Source organism: Tursiops truncatus, chromosome 3 (genome assembly GCF_011762595.2).
Source record: "Tursiops truncatus isolate mTurTru1 chromosome 3, mTurTru1.mat.Y, whole genome shotgun sequence".
NCBI lineage: Eukaryota > Metazoa > Chordata > Mammalia > Artiodactyla > Delphinidae > Tursiops > Tursiops truncatus.
Window position 1 is genome coordinate 169,985,513 of NC_047036.1, and position 19,401 is coordinate 170,004,913.

At 60.2% G+C, this 19,401-nt stretch overlaps 2 protein-coding genes across 11 annotated transcripts in view; one reads left to right on the top strand and one right to left on the bottom strand.

The window, feature by feature from the left end:
* SPPL2B (signal peptide peptidase like 2B) overlaps positions 1–19,401 on the top strand; it is a 44,211-nt gene that overhangs the window by 11,250 nt on the left and 13,560 nt on the right. For 5 of the 8 annotated variants that reach the window (XM_033854861.2, XM_033854862.2, XM_073803508.1 and 2 more), the window contains exon 1: positions 16,249–16,408. The exons of the other annotated variants lie outside the window; for them this stretch is intronic. In XM_033854861.2, coding sequence (XP_033710752.1) covers positions 16,337–16,408 — 72 coding nt within the window. In that variant the 5' untranslated portion in view covers positions 16,249–16,336. Of the gene's footprint in view, positions 1–16,248; positions 16,409–19,401 lie in introns of those variants that run through there. 8 annotated transcript variants of the gene reach the window in all.
* LSM7 (LSM7 homolog, U6 small nuclear RNA and mRNA degradation associated) lies at positions 11,424–16,224 on the bottom strand. 3 transcript variants are annotated; one of them, XM_033854866.2, is made up of 4 exons: positions 16,175–16,224; positions 15,946–16,036; positions 13,131–13,202; positions 11,424–11,672 (listed from the first exon to the last, which is right to left on the bottom strand). In XM_033854866.2, the coding sequence occupies exons 1-4, from the start codon at positions 16,178–16,180 to the stop codon at positions 11,530–11,532; spliced, it is 312 nt and encodes a 103-aa protein (XP_033710757.1). In that variant the 5' UTR covers positions 16,181–16,224; the 3' UTR covers positions 11,424–11,529. The 3 variants fall into 3 exon arrangements, with proteins under 3 accessions (XP_033710757.1, XP_073659615.1, XP_033710756.1); XM_073803514.1 differs by having other exon boundaries at positions 13,131–13,198; positions 16,150–16,183; XM_033854865.2 differs by lacking the exons at positions 15,946–16,036; positions 16,175–16,224 and adding an exon at positions 13,735–15,805 and having other exon boundaries at positions 13,131–13,198.

The following is a 19,401-nucleotide window of genomic DNA, read 5'->3' on the forward strand; positions in this document are numbered from 1 at the left end:
ACTTTGATCCATGACAATTCATTAAGCGCTAATTAGCCTCCAGCTGCCTTTAGTCCCTGTTAAACCTTCCGGGGGCTGGGGGCCTCCCGACCCACTTTCCTTGCCAGCCTGTGCAGGGGGGCTGTGGACCGCCCTCTGCAGGGGAGGCCTCTAGATCTGGAACCACGTTTTGAATGCCCCCTGTATAGCACGGCCGCTCAGCCACGAGCCCGGCCGAGCCCCGAGGGGGGAGAATAACGACACCCACTCGGAGAAAAGGAGACTGAGGGTGAGAGTGGTCCCCAGCTCTCCTGGCAGCGCTCCGCTTGGGAGTCAACATCTGAACCCGGGTCTGATGCCAGCTCCCTTCCACGGAATCCCAGAGCCCTACTGGAGGGTGGATGGACGACCCTCTTAAGAGGCCCAGGATTGACATGGGGTGGTGGGCGGCTCGCCCGGGCCCACCCAGGACCAGCTTTGCTTGGAGAGTTCTCCAAGAGGCTCCCTACCTGGTGACTAGGTGGTGACTCAGGGGAGCCCAAGAATGACAGCACTGTGGGAAGAGAAATCAAGTTGACGCCTAAGATCTGCTTTGTAATTCCCACTCGGCAAGGCACCTTCGGATCCCAGGCATCACGCGGGGGTGGCTAGGCGCAGCCACCTCCATTCTACAGATGATCACACTGAGGCCGAGCAGGTGCAAGGCGGAGCTGCTGGGTACCAGTGAGGACGATCATGGCTGCCCCACGGTCTCAGAGCACCTACCTCATGGCAGCCCCGTGCCGGGGGTGCAACGCACCTCCATTTTAAATCCCGTGTTGATGTCCATCTCAAACCTGGAGCTCAGAGAGGGGCTGTGCTTTGCCGGAAGTCACCGGGTGGGACGGGGAACAGAGAAGCAGGCCGAGGACAGCTGGCTTTAGCCCTACTGAGCCCTCGGCCCACGGTTGGGCGTCCCCTTCCCATCTCCCCACGCCGTCCAGGTAGAGCGGAGGAGCTGCATCTGCGGGGGAAGCCTATGGGGTGGGCCCACGGGGTCTTCCAGCTCAGATCCTGTCTCAGATGGCTGCCACTCCGGCTCAGTGGGGAATGGGCAAGGCAGTATACCCGCAGCCCGACGGCCCCAGACCTCTCCCCGCTTGCCCGCACCTGGTTTCACCGGTCTCATCCACAGAGACCCTGTGTCCTCCACCTCTGGGCACTCACACACCATAGCCTTCCCAGCCTCCACACCTCCTCCAGGGAGCCCTCCTGGGTTGCTCCAGGTTTCAGAGCCCTGCTGTGCCTGAAAGTTCCCCCATCGAGCCCCAGATGGTCCCTCTGCTGCTGCCATGCTGCAGCAGACACCCCCTCCCCATGCCCCCACCAGCAACCATCTCTGTACAAACATGGATTCACCAGGCACTGCTTGTTAAAAATGCAGGTTCTGGGGCACAAACCCCAGAAGTTCTGATTCCTCAGAACTGGGGGGCCGGGGTGCCTGTGTTGTCAGTGCCTGGGGCGCGTGTTGAAAAAACCAGTCATAAGGCAGTCTCAAAAATAAGGACCGGGTCCTTTCCTGCACCCAGATCAGGCAAGGCATAAGGTGCTGTCCCCCCCCCAACTTGTTGAATGGGGCTCAGTGGCCTCCCAGGCCTGGCCCCAGAGGCCCTGGGGGGCACATGTGCCCAACCTCACGGGATGGAGAGAAGCTCCCCCGACCCCATCCTTGCTGCTGCTTGGACACAGGCCCTCAGTGCAGGGGGCTCGGCTCTGTGCTCCCAAATCCCTCCCACCCGGCTGAGCTGTCCCCAGCCCCAGGGATGCAGCAGGTCCTGGTGTGGACCCCAAACGCTTCCTTCTCCTTCCTGGCAGCTCGGCACCCCCTAGGCTGGACCAGACCCCGCTGGAGGGGAGGGCAGGAAGGCTTGGGGCTGACGCTACCATCCCGACCGTCGTCCACCCCCAGACCCAGCCAGTCCCCCTTCCTTCCCCTCATGGAAGGGGGCGCATCCCCCCAGGCGTACCCACTGCCCCAGAGAGAAGCCCATCTGCCTCCCTGCTCCTCGGCGCCCCAGGGGAGGAACGGGGGACCCCAGCATGGGGAGTGGCCCCCCAAAGTTTCCAGGGGGAGCGCTGGGGGCCTGGCGAGGAGCGATGAGCCCGGAAGGGGCGCTCAGTGAGAGTGGTCCCCGGGCGAGGGTGGGGGCTCGGGGGGGCGGGCTGCGAAGGGCAGGCGCAGCGGGGTCTCGGGGTCCGGCGCGGCCACTCACCTGGGCGGCTCCGCCGCGGACAGGGCGCGGGCTGCGGCGCGGGGGCCGCCCGGAGCCGACAAGAGCAGCCGCCACCTCCCGGGTCCACCGTGCGCGCCGCCGCCGGCGCGTGCCCGCCGCCGCCCTCCACGGCGCGCGGTGCGGGGGCGCGTGGGACTGCGCTCGGACGTGCGCGCGGCCCGTCGGCTGGGGTGCGCGGTGACCCGACCGCAGGCAGGTGTGCGGGGCTGCGGGGCGCGAGGACACGTGCGCGCAGGTGCCGGGACTTGGCGCCAGGGCGGCGGGCGGGGGAAGGGCAGGGAGTCCAGGACCCGGGAGCGCCTGCCGCTCGGTGCGCACCCGAGGCGGTGGCGCGAGTGAGGGCCACCTCTGTGGCCATGGCTTTGGTGGGCCTGCAGAGGCTGCGGTGCAGGGAACGCAGGGCTCCCCATCTGTGACCCTCTGGGATCTGGCCTCTCCTCGCTGACCCCACTCCAGGCCTCCGCCACCCGGCACCTGGATACCTGCCCCAGCCTCTTCCGATTCGGCCAGCGCTCCAGGCCCATTCCTCACGTGGGCCCCGGAGGATGCTTAACCACTGGCCTCTAGAACCAACTACGGCTCCCTGTTGCCCTCAGATTCATGGCTAAACTCGGTGTGTGTTTCTGGATCTTCCCTACCCATGCCTTCCTCCCGCCGGCCGCCTCATTCCTTCCCAGTGAGGCCCCCTTGCCCCTTTTCAAACATGCCAGGCTCCTGCCAGTCTCAGGGCCTTGGCCTTCGCCGTTCCCTCTGCCTGGAATGCCTTCCCCTGCATCCTTTGTTGGCCAGTTTGTAATCGCTTGTTTATGCTGCAGCTCAATGCTGTGCTCAATGGATGTTTGTGGAAAGAATGACCCTTTTACTTTTACTGTGGTGGTTTGGGGAGCCGTGGGCACCCCCAAGCTTGGGAACCTCAAGTTAGGAGGGAGGCCTGCCTCATCTGATGAAAGGCATCTTGTTGGAGCAGATGTCCTAGAATCACTAAAGGTTGGGGTGAAGTGTCCCTACCCTGACTCCCAGGTTGGGATATTGTGCAAGCCAGGGCAGAAATGGAATCAGGAGTGGAGTGTCCTGACCCCGCCAGGACAGAGCCTGCCCAGCATCGGCCCTGTTTAGGGAGCTCATGCTGTGGAGTCCAGGGTGAGAGGCAGGACATTACTGCAGTGTGGGAGGTGCAGGGGCAGAGGACTGGGTGGGGGCACCCTCCCCCCCCCACCGTCATGCTAATACACGATTAATTAGCGAGATTACTGAGCACTTACTCTATGCTGGGCTCCGTTCCAAACACGGGCCCTCTTGTGCTTGCTGCAGGGTCATGGTTACAGGCGGACACTTATTATTCCCATTTCACAGATCAGCAAGTCGAGGCTCAGCGATACCATTTGTCCCAAGAGAGGAGCTCAAGGTGGGCCTGGCTGCCCAGGGGGCTAGGCGTGTAACCTCTCATGATCCCACCCCCACCAGCCTTCCCTGCCCACTGCGCCCTCCCAGCTGCTTCCATGGTGGCCTGGCATCAGCTCAGCCAACTGTGATTCGAGCAGGCTCCATTCCCAGACTGTCGTGTTGGCCGGAGGCCCGGAAACCGCATCCCAGGAGGCCGTAGGCCAGGTCCCCATGAGACAAGGGGGCAGATCCCTTTCCTGGCCAACAGAGTTCCAGGAGGAGGACGTGGGCTCCCCTCCCTTGTGGTTCCCCATCCCCGCGGACAGCCCAGCGCCCGCATAGAGGAGTCACTGCTGCAGAGGCTGTGTGACCTCAGGGCAGTCGCTTCCCAGCTCTGAGCTTCTGTCTCCCTCTGTAAAATGAGGCTCTGATACCTGCCACCCAGGGCTCTAGGAAAGCAAGCACTTTCCTACCGTGTGCCAGTAGGTCTGTGTACCAGGTCAAGCGCCGGGCCGGAGGGAGGAGATGTGGCCGGGGGGGGAGGGCTCGCCATGGGCCTGGGGGGCCGGAGGGAGGAGACGTGGCCGGCGGGGAGGGCTCGCCATGGGCCTGGGGGAGCAGATTTTGTGAGACTATCACAACAGGGGCTGGCGGAAAACTCAGCAGATGATACCCGGTACCCAGCCTAGGCTGGGGGTCAGAGACGCTTTTCCAAGGAGAGGGTGCTTGAGATGAGTCCTGCAGGGAGAAGGGGGTAACCAATGCAGTGGTCAGGGTTCGAACCTACTTCCTGCCTGTGGAACTGTGGGACACTCCCCTGCAGCCTCAGTTTCCACACCTGTAAAGTGGGGACCCAAACAGCACCTGTTTTCTAGGGCTGCAGAGACCCCACTCAATGATGGAGGGGGACATCACTGTCCTCAGCGTCCACAGGGGGACACCAGGGCGCTCAGTGGCTCTGCCCAGCTTGCATTCATTGATCCGGAAGGAAGCCTGGCTGAAGGGCAGGATGAGGTCTCGGACACTGCCTGCTTCAGGACCTTTGAACAGCTGTCCCTTCTGCCTGCAGTGCCTTCCCCCAGCCATCAGCCTGGCTCACCCCTTCCTGACTCATGGCTCCACCCTTTGCCTCCTTCTGTCCCCTCTCTGCCTCCTCGGCACTCTCTCCAGTTAAGACACTGTGTAATTTACTGATTTATCCTGTTTATCGTGGGCCCTGCCTTCTTCTCGGCCGCAGCTCCAGCAGACACGGAGTCGGCGTCCAGCAAGGACTGGCTGAATGAACCAATAGTCCAGTGACGTTGAGGGCTGTAGGTTTTGGCCCCGGAGGTGGAGGTTCTGGGGGTCTGAGTAGGGAAGCATTACGGCTGCCTGAAACCACTGTCTTCTCTCTGTCCATGGTCAGCATCAACCTGCTCTCTGTGCCAAGAGGGAGCCCAGGAGCACACAGTAGGTCCTCAGCAACCGGCTAGAATGTACACAACGTCATTGCGGTTCTGTTGCATTTAGCAAGGGGAGGGAGGTGGGCTCAGCTTCTGGGTGGCCTCTCCCGGCCCAGCATCCCCAGTGGGATGCTGCCATGGGGGCTGAGGGGGACATGGGAAGGGGATGCGTCCAGGGATCCCAGCCTCCCAGGTGGTGGGGCAGCGGTACCTGGTTGCCAAGGTTACGACCACCTGTGATGGGGATGTTGCCGTGAGACAGACCCCCTGGGAGGAGAGGGTGGCTCCAGATGGGGGAGCTGTGGCAGGGGCAGGGGGCCTGGAGGTGGCTGCCAGCCCAGGGGGCTTCCGTAGCCCCCGTGTGTCCCTCTGGGTGGGAGTGTCGCAGGGCCATGGCTCTCCCCGTTCTGCGTCCTCATGCCTGGGAAAGCCAGCAGGAACCCTTAGGTGGCAGTAACTATTTCTAAAATTAAAAGCTCTTCTCTCCTTCGTTCTCCGGCGAGATGTGCAGGACTGGCGGTCGGGGCCAGGGGAGGGAGGGGTCACATGGCCTGGGAGCCTCAGGTGTGGCTTCAGACAAGTGGCTTTCCCTCTGTAACGGGAGCAGAGTCCTGGATTTCTGGCAGGCCAGAGAGCAGAGGGATTGAGGCCTTGGGCTCCAGGCCCCTGGGGCTGTGCCGGGTCCCCTCAGGATGACCTTGACTAATGACCTAAGCTCTCTGAGCCCCAGGAACCTCATGTGTAATGTGGGAATCATAGCAAGCAGTCCCTCGAGGCTGTTGGGAGGATGACACAGGACTGTATGATTCACAAGTCTGTCTGCCCCATCCACGGTAAACAGCCTTGAGTGGTTGGTTAGCTGGTGTTATTTACTGAGTCAGCATTTTCCCGGGCTGTGCATGGGGATGCTGGTCCCCAAATGCGGCTCCCGCCACAAAAAGGGGCCCAAAGCCAGACTGTAAGGCAAACATCACAGGACAAGCTCTGAGGGTCCCAGAGGGTGGGAGAGGCCTGCCGGCAAAGGGCCCGGTGTGGGCAAAGCCCACATGCCCAGACGTGGCGTTGGGGCCTCTGCAGCCATTCTGTGTGGTCAAGTGGGGGGCCTCGAACTGACACTAGCCTCTTGTGCAAGGCAGGCCCTAGTCGGCAAGTCCCAGAGTCCCAAATAAGTGTAGGTCCCTGGTACGACTGGAGAAACAGTGCCCTCGGGGCCTCCCTACGTGCACCCCATGGAGCTCACCAAAACCCCGCTCTCTTTTGGTTGAACTGACAAATTGACCAATCTGGCCTCAGCCCGGGGACCCCACAGTGCTCCAGCCTTGGGGCAGGTACCATTTTGATCCAGCTGAGGGGTGCTGGGGCCTGAATCACAGCAGGTACTTTCAGCAGGTAATTGTCATTCAGCAAGTAAACCTTGCAGCAGCTTCCGATTTTGCAAATAGGGCCCATCTTAGTTTTTCTTTCCCAACACTCACCGTTGATTTGGTTTTCCTGTCCTATCTCACTGTTCAGGCTCTCAAGTACAATGTCCAAGGTGACCGTGGGCGTCCTTGTCTTGCCAGCCTTGCCAGGTCTTATGGGGAAAGCGTTCGTTTTTTTCACCGTTTACGGTGATGTTAGCTGTCAGTTTTTTCACAGATGGCCTTTATCAGGTTGAGGAAATTCCCTTCTATTTCTAGTTGCCACGATTTTAACCTGAATGGGTGTTGAACTTTGTCAGATGCCTCTTCTGCAGCTATGACATGGTCATGGGTTTTTTCCTCCTTTATTCTGTCGATGTGGTGAATCACATAGATGGATTTTCCAGTGTTAAACCCACCTTGCGTTCCTGGCCATGACCACCTGGTGGTCACGATGTGCAATCCTTTGGATCCAATCTGGTGATGTTTGGTGAGGGGTCCTTGCATCTGTATTCGTGAGGGATGTTGGTCTGTGGTTTTCTTTTTCTGCAATGTTTTTGACAGGTTTTGCTTACACTGCCCTCATATAACAGGTGGGGAATATTCCTTCCTCCTCTGGTGTCCGAGGTTGGATTGGTGTTATTTGTCCCTTCAAAGCTTCGGGATAAGTTCTGAAGTAGAGTTGTCAGTACTTGCTGACGGATGGGATGCATGGGGCGGGCGGGGGGGGGGGGGCGGTGTCAAGGGTGACCCCAAGGTTTGGGGCCTGGGCAAGCGGGGGACTTGTGGAGATGGATCCTGGGATGAGGAAGGCTGGGGAGGTGGCAGGCGGAAGGGGGAGCATCAGCTTGGGGCACATTAATTTGGGGTTCCTCTAAGACACGCAGTGGGTGTGGATCTGGTGCTTTGGGGGAGACGGGCGGGGGCGGGGGCGGCGCAGAGGTGGGGAAAGAGAACTCAGGAATTAGCGACAGGGTGGGGCCCAAAGGCATATCCGCCTGGATCCCAGGCTCCTGGTCAGCCCCCTCAGCCAGGAATGTTGTTTTCCCTCTGGGCTCTTCATTCCTGGGTGAGTCCTGACCCCTGCAGGCTCCAGTCAGCATGGCTTGGGGACGGGACGGGGTGGGTCAAGGAGCTGACCTGGGCCCTGAACACAGGCAGAGAGCATGAAAAGACATGCGCTTTTCAGCAGAGGACATATATTGCACATCAGAGCCAAGAAGCTCTCGGTCTGATGGAGCGGATGGGGCGGGGTGGGAGGCACTATTCCTGCGGACAGTGAGGGCTTCGGGCTTGGAGCTGGGGAGGAAGCGAGAAGCAGAAGGGCCAGACCCCCGGGGCGTCACAATCCAACAGCCCCAGGGATCCAAGACCCCTCCCCCCCCACCCCATTTGCAAAGTCAACAAAAGCTTCTTCCTTTTACATCCACATCCACGTCTGAGTCCAGGCGGAACTGGATTCCTCTCCTGCCTCACTGGCCAGCCATGGGGGGCTGCAGGGCTCTGCGGCATCACTGGTGCTCCAGGGTGGAGATGAGGGCTCCCCAGGTCTGTGGGTGGCAGGACCAGACCTGGCCGTGAGAACGGGGGAAGCTGTTTCCTCCCAGCTCCTGGGGCCAGGTGGGCAGGCGGTTCCTTCCCCTGTTTGCTTCCCACCCACCTAGCTTTGGGCCTGTTTCTCACCCACGAGACAGCTTTCAGAGCACAGGAGGGATGTGGGGGGCAGCTCGCCCCCTGAGTTAGGATCCCGGCTGTGTGACCCAGTACACGTTGCTCAGTCTCTCTGGGCCTTAGCATCCTCATCTGTGGATGGGGATAAGGAAAGGGTTTGGGGTGGGGGGCTGAGTGAACCAGAAGGTGTACGTCAGCCCAGCCTGTTGCTGAAGCTGTTCTGGGGACAAGGCAGCTGTGGGGAGGTGCAGGGCTGACCGTCAGCAATGTCAAGATCCCGTCCACCTTCAGAAGACTCTGGAATCTGCCGTGGGGTGGGATCCTGGTCTGGGCTCAAGGTGGGGCCTGCCGGGGCCTCTGGCAACGTCTCCCGGAGCGGGGCCTTGGCAGACAGCACCTGGAAGCTGTGGGCTGTGGTGACCATGGGCACGTGGAGCAGGACCGGCCCTCCCCGCCGTCCGATGGCCGCAGCCCCCGCCCCGGTGTTCCAAGGCCCGCGCTGACCGTGGGCAGGGAGCTGAAAGGGTGGGAACTGGGCAGGGGTCAGCGGGGAGCCTCCGGACGGCATGGTGGGCTGGCTGGCGGGCTGGCCGGCCGGGGATGCCAGGGATTTATACGGGGGCCAGGGGGCAGAGGGGGCGGGATCAGTGTCACCGGCTCTTTTCTCCCTCTTCCTTCTCTAGTCTCCGCCTCTGTGTCTGCCTTTCCTAGTCTCCCTCAGTCTTGCCCTGCGTCTCCCTATCTGCCTCTGGCCTTCTCTTTCTCAGGCTCCTTGTAAAATATTAAAATTTCAATATAACACTCTGTAAAATATTAAATTTCTCTTCATGAAATATTAAAATGTTAAGGATAGGCTAACATCCCCCTTTCATCACCATCTTCAATCCTGGGTCAGCAGGATCTTTCTAGATCCTTCTCAATATATTTAAAATCATAGAAACATAAGATCTTCTTAATAAGCATCATCTTAAAGAAATGGTGTTACACCACGCACATGCTACACTTGTATGTCAGCAAGTCTCAGTGACCTGTCACTGCGTAACAAACATCCCCCAACGTAGGGGCATAAAAATTTATTATTCCTCATGATTCTGTGGGTTGGCAGCAAAGTTCTTCTGCTGGGCTCAGTGTCACCTGGGCTAACTCAGGAGGCCTCAGACACACGGCCACCTGTGGGCAGTGTTCCAAGAGGACAAAGGTAGGAGCCGCAGGGCTTCTTGGCAAACTAAGCTCTGAATGCCACGTCACTCCTGCTGTATTCTTACCATTAAACCAAGTCCCCAGATTCCAAAGGGTGGAGAAACAGACTCCCCCTCCTGCGAGGGAAGCTGCAGGGAATTAGTGGCTGCACAAAGAGATGTATCTACCTCTCTGCAAAAAGTTGCTTTGTATTGATATTTGGCCAGAGGAACCTGAGTTTCTCCAGCAGATCCCCCAGTGATGGGCAGCTAGGTTATTTATGGTCTTTTACAAACGAGGTCATAGTGACTCTGTAGGGTGGATACGGTTCAGTGGAACAAGCTCATCTTACCCCCCTTTCTGGGGAGTTCTGCCTGAGCCCCCAGGAGGTCAGGGTCTCCCTCTCTTGGGCCCCCGGAGCATCTTGTTCTCAGCCTCAGACTTGAACACAAAGATCTGTGCTCTTAACCAACTCCCCGTCCAACAGCAGCCCAGTGCCCGGCCACAGAGTGGATACTGGATGACTTTTTCTGAGCTTAAGAGAGAAGGAATGGGACCTCAGAGAGGTTGGGACACTCACCCTCAGCCACACAGCAAGTGGTAGAAGGAGATTGGGGCCCCTGACTTTGTGGTCACAGAGAACTTTTGCCCTCATCGGCTGGGAGGTGAGGGGTGGGTGGAGAGCGGTCTGAAGCCTTTGAGGGCTGTAATGATGGAGCAGAGAGGCTCCCGAGACAAGCCCTGCTTTCTGTGCAACCAACGCTGGGAGCTGGAAAGCCAGGTGTCCTTGTCCATCTGTCCTGGCCCCTGGCTGCCCCGGGGCTCTAACGAGGTCTGATTAGCCTCCAGCCCTCACTGCTCCCTCACCCCCCCCCACCCTGGGGTCTGGACCCCTGGGCCTTCTGACCCCAAGATCTGGGTCTCAGCCTTTGTGTCTCAGCCTCAGATAGGGCAGGCTGGGTGTGTGGAGAGAACAGAGGCACTGGTGCCCAGGTTCTCGGTCCCTCCACCGTGTGTCCCCCCCCGCCGGAGTCGCAGTCCCCCGGCTGTTGAGCGGGCACGGGAATCGCCCCCAAGAGCAGGACGCGGCGGGTTGGATGTTCTCTGGCACAGCCTCCCCCGGGGCTGTGACCCCAGCTAGCCCAGGCGCCCCGCTGCCCAGCTGCTGGGGCTGAGGCCTCTGATGAGGGAGCTGCATGAGGCAGGGCCGCCAGCTGGCAGGGAAGCGGGCCGGGAGGGATGAGCACACGGGGCTTGGCGACGCGGCCCCACGACTAATCCCCGGCAGCAGGGCCACAGCAGAGCTCAGATCCCCGCGATAAGCCAGCTGCTTTCAGTTTATCTGGTGTAAACGACGGACAGGTAGCGTGGGGGCCATCCAGCCGGGTCCCCTTGTGCGGTGGGTTCCTGTGTGTCGCCGAACTGGTCTACAGTTCCCGCCAGGACAACTCCCACTCACTCCTGGCCCCGCTCGTCCTCACACGCCCAGCACTCCTACAAATAGCAGACACATGCCTGCTCTCAGCAGACGGTGCTGTGGAGGTAGGGTCCTAACGAGGACACTGGGTTTGGGAAATGGGGCCAGGAGAAAGCCCTGCTTCCTGAGGGCGGGCATGGGGACGTTCAGGATCATGGCCCATGGAGTCGCCAGCTGAGGGGCAGGGGTGGGCTCGTCCTCTGAGCTGAGGCAGGAAGCAGGTTGGGCTAGGAGGTCGTGGGACCGGGCGGACAGCAAGGCTCCATCCAGTTTGTTCTTTGTGAGGTCACGGCTGTGCGGGGATGTGACACAGAAGGACCCGGCTTTGGGGGACCACTCGGGCCGGCGTACAGAGGCACTTAAGTGACAGGGCCTGCCGCTGAGAAGGCTGGCTGGGGGGTCTGCATGGGCTGTGGCCCCAGGGGGGCTCTGCAAAGGCTCCGGCCTCCACATCCTGTGCCCTCACCTGGACCATGCACGCTCAGTCACCTCCGAGCCCCCCAGCCCTGGGCCTGGACCCCAGACGGCGCACAAACTCTGCTGGATGGACCGCATCCCTGGGGCCCAGGTCTTGCCAGAACACCAAGGCTGAAAGCCAGAGTCCAGGGCTCCTGGACACTTGAGGTTTGCAATTTTATAAAGAAAACAAAAACATAAGCAATACAAAAAGGAAAGTTCCGTTCCTACGGGTGGCCCGAGTCCTGGGGGAGGGGCAGCCCCGGCCGCTAGGCGTCTTGCTGCTGGATGAAGGGGTTGGGGATGGCTTCCATGCCGTCCTGCGGGCAGATGAGCACCACGGAGGTGCCCCTGCACACCACCAGGCCCAGCTGCCGGGTGTCCTCCGTGAGCTTGTACTGGTCGTCAGGGTCTGCAGAAGAAGAGGGGCGGCGATGAGGCGGTGCGGGCTCAGAGGCCCAGGAGGACCGGAGATGGGCCCGCGGTGGGGGGGTGGGGAGGGCAGGCGAAGGGCCCCACTCCCAAGCCAGCTGGCAGCCTCTCCCCGAGACGGACCACGAGGCTCAGGAAGAGCTCTGGAAATAGCCGCGTGCAGCCTGTCCTCCTTCTACAATGAGGACACAGCCCGGGGGGCAGCGGAGACCGAGTTCTCAGATGGGCGGCAGAGAAAAACCCCATCTGCAGAATCTCGGAAGCCCTGCGGGGCCACCATTCACCCCCGTGCCAACGGGCTGTTCACAGTGGGGCGAGGGACCCGGGGAAGTGATGGCACGCCAAGGAAAGCTCTCCTGAGGTCACGGCGGCGAGGCCTCCATTACTGTTACTGCACGATGGCGAGTTGGGGAGGCCCGACTTGGGGTGTGGCTCCCCACTCCCAGACCCTGCAGGATGACCGCTGGCCAAGCCTGCCCCTCCCTCCCAGAACCGTGTGCATGCGTCAGGGCCTCTGTCCCAGGGCCGTTCTGGGGGTGAGAAGAGGGCGCAGACTCAGCTAAGGAGCGAGCCCGGGCCCAGGTGGGAGCGGCCTCTGGCGCAGGAACAGCAGCCCTGCCTCCAGGGCTCTTCCGCCCGGGCCCGTCTAAGCGCGTGGCACACCCCAGCTCCCTTGCTTTTCCCTGCAGCCCCACGAGGTGAGGCTGTCCTTTTCCAGAGTCATCCGCCCAAGGAGGCCAGGCCAGGATCTTAGCGGGGGGGACTCTGGGCAGACTCAGTGCGAAGAGGGAAGACGAGGGAAAGCAAGAGGCCCCACGGGGTCGCTTCCCCACAAAGAGGGCCTCTCCCTGGGGGCCCTTTGACACTTCTGTGTGGCTCCATTAACTCTTCACCAGACTAACGTGTGTCTCAACGTCGACAGTTCCCAGAAAAGACACCCCCTCTCTCCTAGGCCTTGCGGTCCCCTTCATGCTACGGTCAGGCTGAGCTGGAGAACTTGCTGGCTGATGGCCAAGGGCTGGCCTGACCACCATGCGAAGGGTCTGGGGACCTGGGGGGACAGGGAATAACGGGGAGGGGGCCCTCCGTCAGCAGCCGGGGGTTAACACACAGGGCCAGCAGGAGATAAGGGGGCAGGACGAGCCACAGGGCAGCCGGCTCTCTCACGGCGGGCGCAGCATCTTTCTAGCCCCGCTGGGCACGCCTCAGCCCCAGCGGGGGCTCAGTGTTGTGAGGACTGGATCCGGAAAATACCAAGTCCCGAGACGATGGTCTACTGAGCCTCGCCGGGACCGCGGGAGAGCCGACACACCTGTCAGCCACGTGATCCACAAGGCGCCACGCGCACACAGCGGCTGGGCGGCGGCAGAGCAGCGTTGGAACAAACAGTAAGGAAGGCCCAGTGAGGACGCCTCCGAGCCCCACGGGCTGCACTCACCTCTCATGTACTCGATGGTGCCATCCAGCACGAGGTTGAGCAGCGGGTCAAACCCTTTCAGGATTCCACTGGCTTGTCGGAATCACCGAGAAGAGAAGAGAGACAGACAGGCGTAAGATCAACGGTCATCCTGGGCAGATGCGAGCTGTGCCCGGGTGTCAGCACGTGAGATTGGGGTGCCCCCGCCGCTGAGGGGCCTCCCCAGCCGGATGCAGGTGTGGGAGCAGCCTCTCCAGGGACGGGACAGATGGGAGACCACAGGGGAAGCAAGGGAAGGGCTCCCGGACGGGGAGCAGTGACAGCGGACCCCAAAACCATCGCCACCACAACACAGTCGGCAAAGTCCGCCTGCGCCTGTTTTGTAAACAGTTTAACTGGCACCCGGCCATGCTCATTTGTTCAATGTCGCCTGTGGCTTCTTTCCTGCTGCAATGGCAGAGTGGAGTAGCCGCGACAAGAGACCATCTGGCCGGCGCAGCTGAAAATATTTCCTGTGTGGTGTCCTACAGAACAGGTCCACCAGCCCCGCCTGAGGGCGACGCCCTGGCCCTCTTCCTCTCCTGCTTACCCTCCCCTGCAGAACAAAGACCGTGAAGGCACCCACCTAACGGGGTTACGGAGAGTGACAAATCCAGTAACACGTGCAGGCACTTGGCCCCAGCCGGGCAGCGAGCCTGCACCCGCGGGTCTGCCCTCCTCACCAGGACAGGGGCGCTGCAGCAGGCGGGCAGGACGCTCAGACAGAGCCAGCGTTTCCCCCTCCCCAAAACCCCAGTGTGGGACGGGACCCATGATGGGACGTCAGTCTGTGCTCAGGCTGCAACAGCTCAGACAGCTTCGTGGATCTCATTAACGTCCATGAGTCGATAGACTTTCAGCACATCTAAAGAGAGGCTATGCTGGGCGGGCCTGACCTGATAGGTGAGCCGTTAAAGGGATGGGCCCTTTCTGAAAAAAGAAATTTCAAAAATGAGATTTTCCTGCTGGTCTTGAAGACGTGAAGTGCAGTGCTGTAGACAAAGTCCATGGCAGGGGCGGTGAGCAGCCTCTAGGAGCCCAGGGGGTCGCTGGCCAACTCTTGGCAGAAAACGGGGACCCCAGGCTTGGAAGAGGACTCTGGGCCTGAGATGACAGGCTCTCAGAGACACTCCTTTACTGCAACCTCGTCAGAGACCTGAGCCTGAGGCACCCAGAGTCTGGAACCACAGGCGCTGTGAGATAAAAACGTATGTTGTTTAAGCGTAGAAAACGAACACTAGCGCCTTGAGAAGCAAGAGCCCCATCTCTTCATACATCCCAGAGCCAGCACGGTGCCAAGTGTTTGTTAAGATTCCGATCCTCACTGCATTGGGTACCTAGACGGGCAGGCGCTGTGTTTTTAGCCCTCTGAGGCTGCCCAGTCATCCACATCTCAGGGAAGGAGGGGTCTGGATCACTGTCTTACAAAATAAACAAACTGAGGTTTAGAAGCAGCTGAATAAGTGAAATGTTGACCGGCTCTCACTAAGTGTCAGGAACCCTGTTAAACACGTTACCTGGGGCTTCCCTGGTGGTGCAGTGGTTAAGAATCCGCCTGCCAATGCAGGGGACACGGGTTTGAGCCCTGGTCCAGGAAGATGCCACATGCCACGGGGCAACTAAGCCTGTGCGGCACAGCTACTGAGCCTGCGCTCAAGAGCCCGCGAGCCATAACTACTGAGCACATGCACCACAGCTACTGAAGCCCGTGTGCCTAGAGCCCATGCTCCACAACAAGAGAAGCCACCGCAATGAGAAGCCCACGCACGGCAACGAAGAGCAGCCCCTGCAGCCAGAGAAAGCCCGTGCGCAGCAACGAAGACCCAGTGCAGCCAAAAAACAAATAAATAAATTTATTTTTTTAAAAAAGAAAAACACGTTACCTGCTTTAAACACTTTAATCTCAGTGCCACTACTGAAGTAAGTGGAGTTAATAACCTCTGACAAATGAGACTGAGGCTCAGAGAGGGTAGCAACTTGCCCAAAGTCCCATAGCCAGTGAGCTGGGGCTGTGCCATGGGCAGGGCTCCCTGCATAACCCTGCAGCATCCTTCCTGCCGTCTTCGCACCATACTCCAACAGCAAATTCAGAGTTAAAGCCTCACAGTGACAGCATAAAGCCGCAAACTGTGACAAGTGCTACCAGGAACTTATAACAACAGGGGCCTGACCTGGGGTGGAGGCGTGGGGGTCAGGGAAAGCTTCCCAAAGCAGTCGAGAGCTCCCTGCATTACTCAGGTACAAAACGTTCATCGTGTTACCCTGGAACAACCGTGAACAAGGAGACGAGATTTGTTTTAAACAAACCCTTAAGGCAGCTTGGTGGAAACTGACCATAGGGCCGTAGTTCGCAACTGCGGCAATTCTGCCGCCCAGGGGACACTAGGCCATGTCTGGGACGTCACGACTAGGCGGCTCCTGGCACCGAGTGGGTGGGAGCAGGACGGCCTACAACGGAGAAAAATGCGGCCCCAACGTGAGCAGCGCCGAGCCTGAGAAACCCTCAGGTGCAGGACGACCCGTGAGGAGCTGGGACAGTCGCCTGAGTGAGGCAGGACCCACAGGAAGCAGAGCCGTGAATCCCAGCCACTGTAGCTTCCGGTGAGGTTGGGGACCCTTTGCGTGCCTCAGTTTCCCCACCTGCAAAAGGGGTGTAACCGTTCCTACCTGCCGGCGCCGTCGGGCCAGCACGACTTGTCCAAGCCTAGCGCTTAAAGCGCAGCCCAGGCATCCGTTATCGGTACCGCCGCCCGTTACTCCTCGTGGACCGTGGAGGGGGCGGGCGGAGGGACCTCACCTTCTCGGCCTCCCTGGAACTTCACTCGGATCGTCTTGTCGATGTACTTGGATAGATCCAAGATGCTCTCCTTCTTTTTCTTCTCTTTGTCCTGCAGGGGCAACAGAGCTCTGTGAGGCGGGGAGCGCAGCCGGACTCCGCCCCGCCAGCCCCGCCAGCCCCGCCAGCCCCGCCAACCCCGCCAACCCCGCCAACCCCGCCAACCCCGCCAGCCTCGCCGCACGCTCACCGCCATCTTGCCGGCCGCGTCGCTGTGCGCAGGAGCCGCCGCCGCGCCCTTTGTACCCTGCCCTGCGCGCATGCGCGGCGGACGCAGGGCGCCTGCGTGGCGCGCTGCGCCGGAACGTTGCTGGGAAACATCTGCCGACGCCTGAGGCTGGGACCGGGCGACATGGCGGCGGCGGCGGCGGCGGCGGCGGCGCTGGCGCGGCTAGCGGCGGCCTTCCTCCTCCTCGCGGCCCAGGTGAGGGCGGCGCCGACCCCGCCGGCCTCGCCGGCCGCGGTGCCCCGGCCCCTCGCCCCCCACCCAGGCCCCGCGCAGGACCCCGCCCGGCCCGGCCTGGGGCCAGCTTAGGGGATCCGTGCCCCGCGCGCGGGCGGCCCGCTGGCCCGGGGCTCGGTCGTGACCTTGCGGGCCTGTCCCCGGCCCGTCTCCCTTCCCCGCCTGGAAGTCCTTCTCAGCCACAGCGTCACCCGCTCCCGCCCCGGCCCCTGCTGGTCTGTCTCGGGGTCTCCCACCGCCGCCGGGGACGCCCCTCTCTGGCTCCGTGGCCTTGGCCGGGGGGCTGCCCCTCTCTGAGCCTCAGTTTCCCCTTGAGTGCCATACTACTCCCTTTTCCCGTGGTTGTGGTAAACTGTCGAGCGCGGCACCCAGTGTCTGGTAGTGTCGGGAAGCGGCCAGGAGCCCAGCCCTGGAGTGGGGTCGAATCGCCGCCCCATCTTTTGCTCCCGTGACCTTGGCAAGGGAGTTTCCCGCTTTGAGCGTCCGTTGCTAGTCTGCAAAAGGAAGATAAGTATACAGTGCAGAGTCAGCAAAACGATGTAGGGGATCACGAGCGCGCAGCATGTTACTTGTTTGTCACTAAACCTTCAGGGTCTCCAGTGCTAGCGGGGGACCGACCAGGAAATGGCTGATGTACGTTGTCATAAGCGCATCTTTTATTTCCAAATCCTCCCTCTCCCCGCGAGGTTCCACAGCTCAGGAAATACCCCCCACCCCGCAACAGCCGTACAGACTGGGCCGTTAACCTTGACCCTTCTGCTCCAGTGCCCCCACCTCTGCTCCAGGCGGTTGGCGTTCTCCCGTGGCCACTTTTGTCCCCCTGAATCCCCAGTTCATTCTCAACACTGCAGGAGTGATCCCTTTCAAAGTGTGTCTTGTGCCCAGATGGGAGCCTTCTGGTGGCTTCCTGGCGCATTTGGGAGGCCTCTGTGATCTGGCTGTCAGGAAGCTTCCCGTTTCTCTCCAGCTCTAGTGTCTTGAAGGCACTCTGCTCGCTGGTCTCTGTTTCCCTGAATTCCCCGGTTATGCTTCACGTCTCAGCTTAGCTGTCCCTCCCTCCCAGAAGCTCTCTGGGACGCCCCCTCCCCAGCTGCTTTGCCAGCCCCCTGTACTTGCCCCAGCCCTGTTCACTCATCTTCCCCAGCAGTCTGAGCCTTTGGAGGCAGGGACTTTAAGCTCTCCGGATATTTCAAATGAGGGCCAAGCGATAGGTAGGTGGAGGGTCACGGGAACACCACAGAAGGAGGGACGCAGTTGGCCTAGGAATGCTTTTCAGAAGCAGAGGTGCCTGAGGGGTGATCTGAAGGATGAGTGGGCGTTTGCTAGGTCAAGAAGGTACAGAAGGTTGTTGCAGGTGATGGGAGCAGGGCTGGAGGTGTGAGAGCTGATGTGCTTTTTTTTTTAATAATAGATTTATTTATTTTAATTCTTATTGGGGTATAGTTGATTTACAATGTTGTGTTAGTTTCAGGCGTACAGCAAAGTGAATCTGTTATACATACATATATCCATTCTTTTTTAGATTCTTTTCCCATATAGGTCATTACAGAGTATTCAGAAGAATTCTCTGTGTATACGTTAGGTTCTTATTACTTATCTATTTTGCATATAGTAGTGTGTATGTGTCAATCCCAGTCTTTCAATTTATCCCTCCCCCTTACCCCTCGAGAGCTGATGATTTCCTTGGAGACGGTGAGGGTCCACTACAGCTGGCGTGTAGGATAATCCAATGGTTACACCTGAGGAAGGTGTCATCCCAGTGGAGTCCCTTCAGGTGCCCTTGCAGGGAAGGCCATGGAGGGAGCAGCAGTGGGAGTGGCTCCAGGCGTAGGGGGAAAAGGGCAGGCTGAACATGTGGCCTCTCCTGGCTGGAGTCCAGGGGAGCAGACTGGGCTGGTCGGAGCCGGGTGCTGGGACGTTTGGACTTTATTCCCGCTGGCTGAGGATTTGGAACTTTACCCTGAATGTGGGGAGCCAAGTAGGGTGTAGAAGCGAGCGGGAGAGCACCTGGGCCAGCCCTTCCCAGGACAGAACCCTGTGTGTGGTTCTTGGTGGCACCCCGGTAAGGCCAGCTCTCCGCGGGGCGGGAGGCTGCTTGCTCACAGGTCGAAGCTCATTCCCGACCATTCTGTGACCCTGGGCGAGAGATTGGACCCCCTGCCCAGTTGCTGTAAGTTGTGCACATACAGCCCATGTGGGGCCTGTTACTCGGCAGATCTGAACACAGTGGTGTTCTCCCTGCCTGCCCCCTCCGCCCGCCTGCCCCTTCACCCCTCCACTGCCCCCCTCCGCCTGCCCCTTCACCCCTCCACTGCCCCCTCCGCCTGCCCCTTCGCCCCTCCACTGCCCCCCTCCGCCTGCCCCTTCACCCCTCCACTGCCCCCTCCGCCTGCCCCTTTACCCCTCCACTGCCCACTCCGCCTGCCCCTTCACCCCTCCACTGCCCCCCTCCGCCTGCCCCTTCACCCTTCCACTGCCCCCTCCGCCTGCACATCTTTTTCTAAGCTTCCCAGGTCCTAATTAGCCCCTTCTAGAATTCACCAAGTCCTAGGAAGACTGCTCCCTGTCTGGATCCCTTAGCTTCTTTCAAAGTCCCGTGACATGGATGCTTTCACTGTCATCTTGAAGCATAGTTTCCCTAGGAGTTCCTGAGCTCGATATGATTGTGGCGCATCGGGAGGTAGCCTGTCCTCGGTAGCCCCAGCTGTTTCTCGTCCTCCAAACTGGGATGGGCTATGCTGGAACGGGGGGCACTCACAGCCCTGGGCCCTTTGGAGGAACTTCTCCTAGCCCTTTAACTCCCCGGGGAGGAGACCGTATTCACGGCGAGACTGTGTTCTCGGGTGTTTGATACAAGCCCAGGCTTATTTCTTAACAGAAAGCCAGTTGTGCACATTGTGAGGGGAGAGCTGTGAAGTGTGCCCTTGTGCTTCTCAGTGACTTTTTAAAAACAA

Excerpts from the sequence above, each read along its gene's own strand:
- LSM7 (XM_033854865.2), bottom strand. The coding sequence starts at position 13,922 with ATGGGTCCCGTCCCACACTGGGGTTTTGGGGAGGGGGAAACGCTGGCT. Across the intron at positions 13,199-13,734 it reads ACTCTCCGTAACCCCGTTAG|TGGAATCCTGAAAGGGTTTG; the intron begins GTGGGTGCCTTC and ends CCGACAAGCCAG. Across the intron at positions 11,673-13,130 it reads CACCATCGAGTACATGAGAG|ACCCTGACGACCAGTACAAG; the intron begins GTGAGTGCAGCC and ends CTTCTTCTGCAG.